Source organism: Bos javanicus, chromosome X, assembly GCF_032452875.1.
Source record: "Bos javanicus breed banteng chromosome X, ARS-OSU_banteng_1.0, whole genome shotgun sequence".
Taxonomy (NCBI): domain Eukaryota; kingdom Metazoa; phylum Chordata; class Mammalia; order Artiodactyla; family Bovidae; genus Bos; species Bos javanicus.
In genome coordinates this window covers 4,334,581-4,350,279 of record NC_083897.1, presented here as the reverse complement: position 1 = coordinate 4,350,279, position 15,699 = coordinate 4,334,581, and the positions used below count along the sequence as shown (strand labels likewise).

The following is a 15,699-nucleotide window of genomic DNA, read 5'->3' as shown; positions in this document are numbered from 1 at the left end:
ACCTCGTTATATGAAAACAGTGAGACCAGAGGAGAAATGGAAGCCTCTGGCAGTGATGGATTACTGATGAATTCATCATGCTTTAGAGAACTGAAACAAGCAGAAAAAGGCAGTGTTCCCCCTAAACCTGTGATACCACAAGTTTATCCTTACACAGGCATTGGAAGTGTCAGTTCATTGAAAAACACCTTATTGCAATTTTCTCCATTGTGACTGGGCAAACACTTGGTTCAAAAGGTTCTCAGAAAGATCACAGATTTTGCTTTGCTGAATCTAGAAGAAAATTCACCCCCTAAAGGTCAAGCTGATGAAATTCTGAGGCCATGCAATTCTAAAGCTAGTCCCAAGGGCAGCCCTAGGGCAAGTGTTAAGACAAATTTTAAAACAAAATCAAAAGTTACCTCTTTGTCTAAATTTGGAACAAAAACACAGCTCAGACCTAGTGGAGCTAAAGCCCAAAGCAAAACCAAGTTAGGTCCTAGAGAGAAGACCCTAAAAGGTAGCTGGCCCAAGACTTCCGTTGGGCTCCCACACCTACTGTCAATAGGGGAGGCCAAAAGTCCCTCACCGAGAGCAAAACTCCCCACTGCAGAGCTAAAAATGTATGCCCGGGATATACTACGTAATATTCTGCAAACAACTGTGAATGAATTTGAAGAGGTGAGGCAAAATAGAGCAGTGGCAAATGTAAACGCTTTACTGTCTGATCAGACTGAGAGAGCAAGTGGAATAGTGAGTGCAGTTTTGCAAGGACTACGTGCTCTGAAGAATAATTTGGCCAATCCAATAAAGGGCTCACATTCAGATGATCTCAGACTTCCACGGGGGATATTTTAGTACAACCTCTGCTGCAAATCCAGAAGCCCATTTCTCCTTGGAGAATGTTTCTTCACAACTAGACAAACTCTTTCCCAAAGAAGATATTTTTAAACAAATGTTTGACAAATGGCAAACAGAATCAAGCAACCTGGATAACGAAAAGCATAAGCTACCGATGATAGCGAGGCTGTTTTGGATGAAATTTCAACAAAAGCAAAAGAATTAAAACAATCTGTTTCACTTTTAAGTTTGTCACTTCTTGAGCCATGTGAAAGCAGTCACCATCATTTTAAAAGAGCTGCTTCTAGAGTTGAGGATTCTCAAGCACAAATTAATATATTTGGCCAGGAAATCATTAAAAAAACTGTTTGAAAAATCAGAGCTGTGCTTCTTGACTCAGATGTTCACAACGGATAGTAAAGAAACACTACAGAGCAAGAAAGAAACTGCTGCTAGAAGAAAATGTGGTTCCTCATGAACAAACAATCTCAACGATGTACCAACTTACAACACAAAGTTGAAAGACAAAACACTGGGGATCGCTGGCCACCAAATCACTCAAGAGATCTTGGAAGGGGTTCTGAACACCTTAGAGTCATTTGCAGACCTACAGTTTAAACATGTCTCTACATATGCTTTTTCTGAAGTTGTGAGAACACCTACTGAAAAAGTTTTTGCTGTGCAACAGAAACCACCAATGAAAACAATATTTCCCAAGTTACAAACACTGACTACGTTTCCTGATGAATCTAAACCAAGTAGTATGATTTCCCAGGAAAACATAAACAATGCCTTCAACAGCTTTATTTTTTCCATTCAGAATTGCTTACTTATGCTGTTAATACTGTTACTGACATGCTTAGTATAATTAAGAACAAACTAGACAAAGAAAAATGCCACAAGGAACCATCTTCAACTAGCATATTTGAAGAAAACATTGTAGCAAGTCAGATCATCAGCACACTGATAAACCAGTGCACTTATTTCTATGAGTTGATGATCAAAAGCCATCCAAAGGAAAATCTGCTCCAAGGAGCTAAAAATGCCTGCACTGTTAATTGCTCCTGATTTACAACTGGACCAGAAATGTCCACTTCAAAGTCAAAGGGAATTAGCTGCTGGGATGATCCTCCACAAGTCTCCAGCTTGTTGTCTTATTCAGAGGAAGATATGAAAATAAAGGACAAGACTTCCTTAGATGTACCTTCATATGTCAGATACTCTACAGGAGATTCAACTAAAACCATAGAGCCAATGGAAGGGCTCGAATCAGAGTTTAAACCATCATCTTCTACAAGTGAAGCCCAAGCCTTCAGCCATTTTGATCAAGCTGTGAAAGGAGACTACTCTCTCCCAGAAGGCACTGTCTTACAAATTTCATCTCAGAAATCCAGTGACTCTGCACAGGCAGCACCAGAGCACCCATGTCTTTCAAAGAAACGGAAGAGGGTGAAAATCAAAGAGTGCTTCACTATGAGCCCCTCAAACCAGTTGTTAACCCAGATTTTGTTTTGCACAAAGGATATTCCTTTAAGGCAGCATTTATCTGAAAATCTGGTTTGCAGTGTTACAGAGGGATCTAAGATTGGTAACTCAAATTAACTTAAAAGTTCTGTGGCATCATCAAAAGGCTACAGAAATGGGAAAAGTTATTTGTTTAACTGTAATGGTCTCTTCCTTAATCTGGCTTTAACATTGCAAAATGGAAAGTAACATTTGACTAGGGAAGTGAGGAGAATGAAAATTTACTCTTTGAAGCTTCCTTTGGAAAATATGTTCCAAGGATTAGGGTGTTGGAGGGGTGAGGAGTGAACATTCAAAGTCCTTCACAATGTTGCCATTATTCATCAGTTTTAAAAATCCCGGTCAGCCAACACTTTGTCTTTTCCATGAAAATTTCTTTATTTAGAGTGGTGTATTAGTTCCCTAGTAAGAAGTTGAGAAAAACAAGTTATCGTGTCTAAATCTGTTATAAGACTTTCAAAGCAAATGATGAAAACAGTGTACTTAATGTATGCATTTTGCATTTCTTGATGAGTAAAATGTAAACTTTGAAGCAAAAGGAGGAACCTTAGGGTCTCTTCTTTGAACTGGACTGTTAATCTTGAATGCAAAAAAGAATTATCGAAAAGAGGAAATATTGCTTGTGATTTTCATGTATTTTTTCTTTTAAACATATGACTAATATGTAAGTGAAAGGCACTTAAAGATAAGTAATTTTACTAAATTGAAATAGAAACCATGTGAAAGTTGCCTTACCATTCAATACAGTAGAGCCACAGCAAAAATGACTGAATTGATTGTTTTTTAACATTCATTGTCTCTTTAATTCCAGACTTCTAGTAGAAATTCATTTCAGAGTTTAATAAAGCCCGACATCACCGAAGTGGAGCTTTTAAAAGATGTTCAAAGCAAAAAAGATCTTATCATTTGGTTGCTAACTCATGATATTCGTCAAGAAAATTTAGAAAATAAAGAAGAAAGCTTAGCTTCTGATGAAGATGAAGTTGTTTTACAAGAGGTTGTAAAAGAAGAAGAAGAATTTCCAGAAAGCCCACTTGAAGATCAAGTAAAAGAAGACATGAAGCTCACTACCAGCACAGTGGCTCACCCTAAGCCACCAATGAGCAATCGCAGTCTGAAAAAATTTTTGTCAGTAGGAAAATGTCAGCCCAAATCCAGTGTGACTATAATGACTGAAGTGTCACCAGCAAAACAGACGGAATCTGAACAGACACTAATAAGAACTGATTCTAACATTGATGTAACTACCTCAGAATGTGTGACTGTCACAAACTCGTCTTGGGAGAAGAAGACACAACTAAGCGTAAGTGAGAAATGTAACTATCAGTGACCAGGTTTCTATAGAAAGGGTAGAGAGTTTCACAAACTTAGTCCAAGTGATACACATTGGGTAGGAAGATAAGGGCATCAACTGGATCCCAAGTAGTCTCTCCCAGTTCTGATGATATTTACAACAAAAGGGAAATGATTAACAGATGAAGCCAGGTGCCGGGGTCCAGCCCTGGTGGATCCAGAGAATTCGAAGGGGAGACGGCTTCGGTGATCAGGATACAATAGAATCAAAGATACAAAGAGTGGTTAAATAAGGATAGCTCAGTGAGAAAATTCAGTGAAGAAAAGAGGCTGAATAACTTGGTTTACGTGGAAAGCTAATAAAATTCCAGGACAAGGAATTTGCATCACCTACGTAGGCCGCAGGCGTCCTCCCGTTCTCCAGAAGGAGAGGAGACACTGAGGCCTCCCCGGTCAGATCTTAGAAGCCCAGGCAAAATTAGTAGGCTTGACGAGCCTCCACGCTACAGATGGGAATTCAGCCAGAAGGTGAGAGAAAGAACGACATGGGGAGACCAAGCTTTGGTGAACAAGGCCCGCACTTTATTTTCCAAAGTAGTTTTTATACCTCAAGTTGTGCATAGAGGATAGTGGGGGAAGGGGTAGAGGCATGCAGTAAGCCAGGCTTTCTTCCTGCAAACTTATCATATGCAAAAGTTTAGGTGATTTACATCATCTTCTGGCCAGGAGGCCTGTTAACATTTTAAGATCCTTTCTTCAGAAACTTATTTTTCTCTAAAGGTGATTATTCTAAAGTCAGGCGCCACCCTCCAAAAGCATTAGATAAAGTTGCATTCCTATAGGGCAAAGGTGTGGTGGGCTATAACAAGAAAAGAATTAACTCAAGGGTCCAAGGTTACAAACATTAAAGCTATTACTTACATTCCTATACACCAATTATATTCAGCAATACACTCCCAGGGACAGAGTAGGTAAGGGATATGGAAACTTAGCAGCAAACCTTGGCCCAACAAGTGAAAAACCCTTCACCAATACAATTTCTAATCAATCTTTTAACTGCTCAAAGGAATCTGTATTTAGACAGTTTAGAACATCTCCTGCCTCTCACAGTTGGGAGGCTATGAACAATCACATGTGGCCGGAAGAATCTGTTCAGGCAGGCTAGAGGACTTCCAAAGGAGTTTGTAGGTTGAAACACTCTTGCCACGCCCAGGAACTTTATTGACTGGAGCTGTAAGTTAACTCTTTTTCAGAGAGAGGTGGTGGTGGGGGACAGCCCCCCGTAAAGTCAGAGGTGTAGGTGAGAGCACGAAGCAGTAAAGTGGGCAGACTCTGGTTATGGGGGTAGATGCTCGAGAATTTCCAGGGGGACCCCTGAGGCTCGATCCTGCCTTTGTGTATGCCGAGCCTCCTTCCTCGTGACCTCTGCCACGGGCGGAGTTCCTCACGCTGGCTGCCGGCAGCCAGGAGCCTCGATTGAAGAAAAACAGATCATGGAAAGAGTCCTAGGCTATTTAGAAGGACAAGAAAAACAGAAAATAGAAACTGGTTAGGAGAAATACAAGCTAATTATTTAAAATGCTAGGTTGTGTGGGTTTTTGGTACACTTTACTGCCCTGTAAATACTCATTGGAAGTTTTGTGTGTACCAGCTCCTTTCCAGTGGGCAGGACCAGAAGATGGACTTGAAGGGGAGTAAAAACATTCATGCAAATTCAGCCTATCTGGGTTTGAATTCTGGCTTTGTCACTTAGTAGCTATGTGACATTGGGGAAAGTTATTTAACCAACTATCTTCTTAAAAATTACTTATCCAGCTTGTTAGTTGAATGTGTTGAATATTCCCCCTGTAAACAGCCCATAAACTCTAGCTCTTATCCCTGGTTCTGTACCCTTCTAGTGGTGATCTGGGCCTCACTGACCTCTTGGGTTAGTCCTACCCCAAAAATCGTACCTTAGTCATATGTGTGGGGATTACACATGATTTAGAATTTCCTAGTAAAACAATCCCATGGATTATCCATTTGCAGGAAACCTGGGTTCAGTCCTTGGGTTGGGAAGATCCTCTGGAGAAGGGAAAGGCTACCCACTCCAGTATTCTGGCCTGGAGAATTCCATGGACTACAGTCTATGGAGTTGCAAAGAGTCATACATGACTGAGCGACTTTCACTTCTTTCCAATTAACTCAGAAGCAGCAATGAACCAGAGAAAACAAAACACAGGAATATGACTCTGGCCACTTCAGGAGCTCATCAGGTCAATAGCCTTGCACAAACTCTATGTATTGGGATCTGTTTATTTACTGGAAAGCCATGTGAAATCTCATGAGCAAACAAAGTGTGCCTGGTCAGAAATGCTGGCTATATAGATAACTAAGGAAATGTTGTGGTATATTTTATTTATTATAAACACTCTTTTGTGTCTTACTTGTATTTTTCCAGGAAACAGAAATGAGACCTAGCACCGAACCAACACATCACTTCATCCATAGAATGATGAGTGTATCTTTACATGATGCAGATCTGGCCTCCTTTTCTAGGTACAGTCAAAGTAATACTAGTTGGCTAAGGAAATAGAAATCTGAAATGAAGATTACGTTGATGGGAAGAATGGGCCCCTCAAGTAAACCTGTGAGGAAGCCAGTTTAGCCCGTCAATCTCCCCTCACTCCTTCCCCTAACTCCCCTCTGTGTTTACTTCCTGGGCCTTCCCTCCACATCTTTTCTCCTATTCCTATTTATCTGGTCTCTACTTTCTTCTCCTGGGATCTGCTTTCTAGTATAGTGGTCTATAGTATAGTTACTTTGAGTCTTTAATGTGTTAGGTTCTTGAATCTGGGAGACAGGCTCTGAGCCAGCAGTCCCCACCCTAACGGCTCACCTAAAGGAGTCCCACTTAGTTCATGTGTGTACCTAAATGCTCAGCAGGGTGGCACTGTCAGAAGAACCCCAAGGAGACAGGGGGCAATGTAAATTAGAGCACTCAGGGAAGAATTCTCACAAGTGTTAGAGTTGGAATTGGGCTTTAAATGATGGATAAGATTTAGATAAGGCCATCCAGGTTGGAAAAGACTATAAGAGAAAGGCTGGACCATGTGGTATCTATAGGGACAGGGAGGAACAAAGTACACTGAAGTCTTAATAGTTTTTCTAGAGTAGCCAAAACATGTCTAAAAGTGCCCCTGTGTTCATAAGAATATTCACAAACTGGGAACGGTAGCACTCTGTTTTTGTTTTTTAAAACTTTTTATTGTATATTGGGGTATCACCGATGAACAATGTTGTAATAGTTTCAGGTAGACAGCAAAGGGATTCAGCCATACACATACATGTATCCATTCTCCCCCAAACTCCCTTCCCATCCAGGCTGCCACATAACATTGAGCAGAGTTCCCTGTGCTACACAGTGCTTCCTTGTTGGTTATCCGTTTTAAATACAGCAGTGTGTACATGTCCATCCCAAACTCCCTAACCACCCCTTCACCCCACCCTCCCCGCTGGTAACCATAAGCTCGGAACAGTAGCACTTTGTATCATGGGAGAAATAGGGCATAAGGAAGAAAATCCACCCTGTCCCAACTATATCCTTTTCCACCTGGCACCATGAAATTAAGGTTTCTTTTTGACCCGATGCCATTTTAGGACATCCACTCCTGGCCCACCACTGGCTTTATCTCCACTCACGCTTGTCTTAACATACATAATTAGTATGGCAGGCAAATCTCAACTGTTGGTATCATTGCACAACACGAGTGGGAATATATAAAACCAAAGTCAATGTAGCTGTCATTTTTATCTTGAGAACTCACAGACATACCATGCCAGGTTTGCATCTGTATAAATAAAGACTTGAACAGATGGTTCTTTAACAGTCATTATTATTCATTAATAATTATTCATTCCTTCATATAAAATACAAAGAAAATGAAATGTCTTATATCTTTTCTTTAGTTCTGATGATGAGAGTTCCACCGATCCAAGTGCCAAGGTTGCAGAAGGTTGGATTGATTACTTTTCTTACTTTAAATTAGATTGTATTTAAACAGAGAGTTTGTTCACCGTGTTGATGAATACTGAGTTTTCCAGTAGGCTGATCTAAATTGGAGGAATACTGAGTCAGTTAACCAGCTAGTGTGATGAACTAGTTTGCTTTTTCTGAAACGCTAGTAAGATTCCATTAATAATTGTGGTGAAAAGTGTGTAGTGTGACTATAAGTTTACAGTTACCATGATCCTGTGGGAAATATCCAGGAAATAAAGGTTTATCACATCTATATGTAGACTACAGCCCATGCTGCTAGGATTTAATCATCTCTTTAAGTAGGAATGCTTGCTTTATGTAACTAGGTCAGCCCTAGTAAAATATATTTAAAAGCTTTTAAAGCTAAAAATGAAACCTACATTTATTTGCTTGCATTAAATCTTGGCTAGGGTGCACCCCACTTTAATTCTGTCTCTGTTAAAACTGACTCCTTATTTATGAGTTGGGTTTGGTCCTCCATTCTTTTAAAGCTCAAAGGATCAATGTGGCTCTAACAGTGGGACAGCACTGAGGTAGGGGTATCATGTTTACTGTAAAGATGGCCTGAAAACTCCAGCTACAGAGCTGGAGTTGGCCTTGGTTGTTTCAAGCCTGCACCCACTCAAGAAGCTACTCAAGAAATATATCCTCTCCATTTGAGAGTGGGAATAACATTCATTAAAAGATGAATCATAGAATGGAGGTAAGTTGCCAGAATCCCATAAATAGGTCATCGTCAGAGGATGATACGTCACTGGCGTGTTTCCTGTATTATGGAATCATAGGCTGTCAGAGCCAGAAAGTAGCTAGTATAACCTTATTTTACAGCTGAAGAGACTGAGGTTCAGGGTAGGGAAGTGACTTGTCCAAGGTCATACTGTCAGTCAGAATATGGATCCCAAGTCTCCTAAATCTGAACTCAATGTCATTGTTTTCTTCAACTTCACTGCAGTGAGTCACACTTAGATATAGGTGTCCTGTGGTAATATTTAATATTGCACCTGTCCAGTTCATGCATTCATTCACATTCAACAGAGTCACTGAGCACTTTCTTCGGGCTGGACGCTGTTCTAAGTTGTGGAGATACAGCTGCGAATGAGAGACAAAGTCTTCACCTCCTTCTAATTGGGAAGGGGATATAAACACAGTAGGGCTTCATCTGGGGTGGTGAAGAGTTGGCCAGGACTGAGCGACTGAGTACAGCACATAAACACAATAATTCTAGATAGGAATAAGTACTTCCCATTTCACCCAGATAAAGGCCAGGGTCTTTACAATGGCTTACAAGGCCACATATGGTCTGGATTCCACTCACCCCTCCTGGTAACCTGTCTGACCACCTCTCTTTATGATCCCTCTTAATCACTCCACTCCAGCCACATGAACATTTATCTTCTTCAGATCTTTGCTGAAGTATTATATTTGAAGTCAAAAATTCCCTGAACACTTTTCTTTAAAACTGAAACCCCAATGCCACCCCAGCACTCCCTGCTTTAATTTTATCCCTAGCATTTGTACCATCTGAAAGCTTTTTTAAAAAATTGTTTATTGACTCTCCCCCTTCCCTAGAATGTTAGTTCCATGAGGGCAGGGATTTTTCTCTGTTCACTGTATCCCCACATGTCTACAAAAGAAGCACAGAGTAGATACTCAGTACATATTTGTGACATTCATGAATGAATATGAAAAACACATAAAGAAGAGCCCAAGTGATACAGACTGACTGGCTAGATTAGTTTGGTCCAAGAAGTCTAGAAACATCAGATCTTAATAACGGGAAGGAAGTGACCACAAGAAGATCTGGAAGCAGAGGGTCCCACACACAGAGTTCAGTAAGTGCAAGGGACCCTAGATGGGATGAGTTTGGCATGTTAGAGGCATCTTCCCCACGACCTGTGCCCAGAATTTGAGGATCTCACCTCTTTTGGTTTCTTCTGCTTGCCTAGTTTCTGCGATTCTCTGATGAAATTACTGAGGTTATTTTTGTGCTAAAATGTGTATATGTCTCAGAAATAACTGTTTTCCAATATTGTGTTTTGATCACAGAAAGTCTTGAATGTCCATGTCTGGAGAATTTGAGCAATCTTAAGGTAAATATTTTTCACTGGTTCCCCTCATGGTGAGCCAGTGGAACCCTGACAGAAATGAGGGAGTGCCTTAAAGTAAGGGTGTGGCGTGCCTTGAGGGGCCTCAGGAAGCACTCCCAGTTGGGGCCAACCCCTGGTTGAAGGTATTGTCCCCGAGTAAGTGCACAGAGTAAGCCCCTTAGCACCTGAGAACAATGGCACGCAAGGAGTGAGGCCCTGGAACTGGAGGGCCCGGTGTGGGCAGCGAGGGAACAGATGCTTCGAAGAGGAAGGGGCGCTGGCTGAGGGAAATGAACGCTGGCTCCATCTGCTTTGCAGGGTGCCCTTCCTAGGCAGCTTTCCAAAAACCTGGCCCACTCCTTAGTGTGATCCCAAGAAATTCCCTCCACCTAAAGCCCTCTTAGGAAGTCTCTGAGGAGACTGAAACTACAGATCCTCCTAGATCCTCCTCTCTGTTTTGTATTACTTTTGCTTTACTCTTGGTTCACTTTAACCATCCCCCAGCACGCGTGTACACACACATAAACACAAGTCATCCCCCTTATCCTGCGTTATTCTCTTCACACCTCTTAGGTCACCATTTAGTCATTTATTCACCATTTATCAAGTGCCTACTATGTGCCGAGGGCTAGAGATTCAGAAGTAAACAAAGCTGTCAAATATTCCTGCCCTCATCCTCTGGCACAGGATTCACTTGAGTATAAGCTTCATGACAGCAAGGGCTTGTCTTGTCAGAATAACTGCCTTAGCACCATCAGAGTCAAATTTCAACTAAGTCAGGAGTGCCTCAACTCCTGCCCCCATGACGCTGATGGACAGCCCTGTGTGGGAACTGTTACACAGAGCAGAGGTTCTCAACCCTGGCTGCAGCCTGGAATCAACTGTAACAACTGACGCCCAGCGTTCCATCCCCAGAGATTCGGATTCAGTTGGTCTGGGTTGCAGCCTGGGCCCTGGGTGATGCTGATGAACAGGCAGTGTTGAGAACCACTGAGTTAGCGGACTTGTGTCTGGCCATTTAGTAGCATCTGCCCCTTCCCCTCCTTCCTTTGGATAAGGCATTCTCAACCTGACTTCATGCTAGAGTCACCCAGGCAACTTAGAAAAGAGAACAATGCTTGCCCCAGCCTCAGGGATTCCTGTTCGTTTGGGGCGGGGTCCAAGCATGCCTATTTGTAATATTTCTCCAGATGGTTGTGTTGTGCAGCCAACGTTGAGACCCAGTCCCTTAGATTGTTCTGTCCCAGTTTATCCCTTTATATATCCTATCCTCAGTATCTTAATCCATAAACTGCCTCAAATCCAAAATTTCACCATAATACTCTGCTCTCCATACCAACGACAGGTGTTGGTGTGGAGAGCTTCTCTCATCTCTCATGCTTCTCTCATCTTGCCTTCATTGATTTGCCCCATCCTTTTTAACCGCCCTCACCATGGCACACCTAGCCCAGCCACCTCCCCCAGCCTGTTGCAGGCCCTTCTGGGACCCTGCTGCTTCTGCATTCCAGGGGGTGAGGAAGGTCCACAGAGCAGAGCCAGCGCCTGAGCCACCATCTCCGCCCTGCCCCCTCCAGGCTGCTGCAACCTCACACTGCCACTTTCTTGCTCCAGACCTCACAATGGTTAAGAATTATTTCAAAGAAGATTGGGGTAGTAAAATGGACCTCCCCTTGCCTCCTCCTTCCCTTAAGACCTCCACTATCATAAGCTTTGCTCAGAGAAGGATCGAAAAGGTTTTATTTGTTCCAAGCTCCAGGAGGGGAGGGGCAGCATGGCTGACATTGTTCTGTGACCTGGGACAGGTGAGCCCTTGAAATTATCCGCCAGGGGCAGCCCTTGTCTGAGTCTGGCGCCAATCCTGGGTGTCCTAATTAGCAAGAATTATGAGAAGTCATGCCTAGGAATAACCAAAGTCCCAGAAGATAATTCTTTGAGACTGAGGGGCCCTGAGATTACTGTGTATGATGCCACCATGGTTGTGCTCCCTTCAGGGTTTCTAGTGTTCGCTGTCCATCAAAGGGCAGAGGCTTAAGCTGGTATTTCACCTTTGTCTTGGCAGTTTCTCACCCTCTATCAACGCAGAAGAGACCGGACCAGCCCATATTCCTCAAACGATGGCACTTCAGGTACAACAAATGTATCATTTTAGAATGAAGCTCTCAATTATGTCATTTTGAACATAGAGGAGTTTTGATCATTCACCCTCCTTGCCCATCACATTGAATGGGTCTTGCCTTGCAGCACACCCACCCACCACCAGTACGAGGATGAGATAATATGACTTAGTATGTATGTGTGTGTGTGTGTGTGTGTGTGTGTGTGTGTATGTGAGTCACTCAGTCGTGTCTGACTCTTTGCGACTCCGTGGATTGTAGCCCTCCAGGCTCCTATGTCCATGGGATTCTCCAGGCAAGGATACTGGAGTGGGTGGCCATTTCCTTCTCCCTTAGTATGTATGTAGATTGCAGTTTGCAGGTTATTATGCAGTTCTCTGACTTAAACCTGCAGGCAGTTCCTGGTCATGGGAGTAACATTTATTAGGGACCGGCCATGTACCAGGCATTCTGCTAAGTGCTTTTCTCACATCCACCCCGTGAAGCATCATTTCCATTATATCGACAAGGTAACAGTCACTAAAGCTTATCACACCATGCTTCCTTGAAAGTCTTGAAGCTCTCTCTGAGAGAGGAGAAAATGGAGGCAAATGACCTGCCTGAGGTGGCACAGCCAGCAGGTGGCTGAGCCAGGGCTCAAACATCACAGGTCTTGAGGCTCTATCCCATACTCTTTTTCCTGCCAAACAGGGGTCACATCTCAGAACTAAGCGGTGACCAGGAACTTCCTGCAGAGTTCAGTGATAAGTCGAAAAGATCCCATCTAGGTTTCCAAGTAGCATGTCCAGTCAAAGAGTAAAATCGCATTCTTCTGCGACTTCAGTTTGATGGGGACACCTCCTCCCAACCCCTACATTCTACACATTAGAGGAATTCACTGAGAAGCAGTTCAGATAACCTATTTTTGCTCTGATAAGGGCTTTTGGAGGAAGGAATGCAGAAATGGCTCACCCTGTGCTAAGGTGCTCAAAGTAGAAAAGCTCCCCCCAGAGGAGAGTTTACATTGAATTTGAAATTACAATGATACCTGCTTAGGAAACCCCCCCCCAAAAAAGAGGGGACTTCTGGACCAACACAGGCTCATTACAGCTTATTTTTCACGAATAGGATTTTGGGGGAATCAAAATCAGTTCATGGTACGATGTGTCATTCCCTAGCCCTTGGCATGTGTCATGGCCATAAACACCCAGGTACATTTCTCTCTTCAGAGTGACCAGTACCAACCAAGTGAAGTCCATGGTGCTGCCCACAAAGCAGATCAAAGCAGCAGCAGGGTGTCTTGAAGGAGACCTGGAAATGGTGGCCAGGCATCTACATTTTTAACAAGACCCGCAAATTGCAAAAACAAAGCTTTATTTTTCCCCTCAAGATTTTCAGAATGTGGCCTTGCAGTATATGCTTGAATTCGGTAACTCTTTGTCTTACTCTTTCAGAAGAGATCTCTCCATTCAAGCCTTTAGCTTTGCCTTTGCACATTTTGGCTTTTTCCTTCTGAATTTCTTGGTTGTTCTTATTTAGTTTAATTTATCAGCACATTCCAGTACTGCATTATTGATCTGAAGAGCTAAACTATTCCCACCCCCCACTTTATTTGCAGTTAAATTTGCTATCTGCTACCTTAGTTTTAATCATAGATCCTTGGGGTTCCTAAGGTTATATTGCTAAAGAGAAAAACTGAGGATTTGCAAGAGGTCTAGGAGAACCCTGTCTTTTACTAGAAATAAGAAGGTATGTTCTTTATTGCCCTGTGTCTTTTTATGACATCTTGTCACAATTCATCAGCAACAAAGGTAAATGCGCATTTCTGTCCTTACAGATACAACAATCATTTTGTTAACATAAACTATTAGATGCTCTAAGAGCCCTTTGCACAAGACAAGTGGTATAGAACAATGAGTCCAAATGGAGCCTTTTATTGGCCACTCAAGTCCTGTATGGCTCACACAACAAACAGATCACTTGGGTCAGACAACTGAAAATGTTCCCAAACCGAGTGAGAAATGCTAGCCTCTTGTAGTGCACAGCTGCTTTTGCCTGGACATTTTGAAATGGACACCAGTACTGTTGAGAGTTGAAAGTTACCTTCTTGTGTGGAATTAGCTCATCAGGCTACCCATGTGACCTTAGACAAGGCATCTGACTTCACTGGGTTTCTCCTGCTTTCTTCCCAAGGCTGTCAGAAGGAGCAAACTACTCTTTGTGAAAGCACTTTTAAAAACAAAAGCTACGAGATAACTACTTATTTCTGAATCCTAAATGATCACTCCCCGGGCCCTGACAGCAATTGGAAAGCCTGGTAACTGATCACATTTCTCTTTTGGTTGTTCACAGACTTTGAAAAGCCCCATACTTCCTCTAGACGGGGGTCTGAAATGATGAGGACGATATCATCAACTTTCTCCAAAGTGTTTTCAAGATCTAACACCAGTGTTCCGAAACCTTCCTCACCCTCACCCCCTCACCAGAACAGAAACTGAGACTGTAATACCCAATAACAGTAAGCATGCTGACCTTCCTCAAAAAATAAACGGTTGTTAAAGCTGACATTGTGTCCTACACACTGATTCTTATATTGAAAATAAGAGCAAAGAAAGCATAAAGAGGCAGTTGGAGAAAAGAAGGGTTTTGATAAATGCTTCTGACAAGCATTTTGGGATGAAAAGAGCAGCTCTGTGTCACATATAGATCCATCTAGCAGGCAGTGTGGGGTTGAAGCTCTGCTCTTGAGGGCCCTGCAGCCTTGCTGGGAAGATGAGAACTAACTCCAAAGCAAACGTGTCATACCAGTAAAGCAACGTGTCATCACATCTTTCAGGCACCCTGGGTGTTCAAAGAAGGGAGTCATCGCTGTGGGCTGGAGTCGTTAGGATACATTTGCTGCAGGAACTGGAATTCAGAGAACCCTCAAAGGACCGTTAGGATTAGGGAGGCCTTGACGGCACCAGGAAGGCCATCCCCTCAGGTCACACCCCTGCATACACTGCTGCCACGCCTGAACAATTTAGCTCTGGCCCACAGGACATTCCACGATAAAGGAAAGGGTCTGTATCTGCTCAGTTTGGTACAGGAGGCACCAGCCCCACGTGGCTATTGTCACTGGCGTGACTGAGGAACCCAGTCTTTCCATTTTATTTCAGTTTAAATAGCCACATGTAGCTAGTGGTTCCCTTATCAGACAGCACTAGTCTAATCGGTACAAGGCCTCAGGGACAGCAGCCAGTTCCAATTAGGTTGAAGGAGTCCCTGAAAGGTCATTTCCAAAGTCTGTCCTCAAACAAAGACGTGTAGACATCTAACTCCTCAGGGGGCTTTGAAGCCTCCAGGCATCCTCTTGGTCCCTTTAAGAGACATGAACCACCAGTGTGGCCAGAGAGGAGCTCGTGGTTTCCAGCCATATTTGTGCCGCTGCACTTGTCAAAACTCAATTGATGGAGAAAGGATAAGCCCCATGGAGAACACCAAAGTCAGGGAATCACAAATAGAACATTGGAACCTGCATCTGCCAGCTGGCCTCAAGCAGTGCTTGGCTAGAAACGGCTTCCATGAGACAGAAACACATGAAGATGATCACTCACTAGTCATTCTCATACCCCAGCTTTATCCAGGAATTTAGGTCAGTGGAAGGTCTCAGCCTTATACTAATGCCCAAGGGAAATATTTCTATGAAAGTAAATTTCCTTTATGCTGTATCTATAGTCCAGAAATGTTAAGTGAAGCTTAGTAAATAGAATGGCAGGCAGTTCTGCCCAAATACCACATATACCTAAATTGCACTGCCTTCATCTCATTTCTGCCCTTACACACTGAAGTTCATCGCACGCGGCAGCATAAGTTTAAAGTTAGC

At 42.8% G+C, this 15,699-nt stretch overlaps 1 protein-coding gene across 1 annotated transcript in view; it reads left to right on the top strand.

Annotated features, from left to right (window-relative positions):
* LOC133242429 (fibrous sheath-interacting protein 2-like) overlaps positions 1-14,399 on the top strand; it is a 32,779-nt gene extending 18,380 nt beyond the window's left edge. The window contains exons 4-9 of the mRNA XM_061408587.1: positions 3,155-3,646; positions 6,077-6,174; positions 7,585-7,631; positions 9,701-9,744; positions 11,801-11,867; positions 14,187-14,399. Coding sequence (XP_061264571.1) covers positions 3,401-3,646; positions 6,077-6,174; positions 7,585-7,631; positions 9,701-9,744; positions 11,801-11,867; positions 14,187-14,332 — 648 coding nt within the window. The 5' untranslated portion in view covers positions 3,155-3,400 and the 3' untranslated portion in view covers positions 14,333-14,399. The remainder of the gene's footprint in view (positions 1-3,154; positions 3,647-6,076; positions 6,175-7,584; positions 7,632-9,700; positions 9,745-11,800; positions 11,868-14,186) is intronic.
* Positions 14,400-15,699: the final 1,300 nt, after the last annotated feature.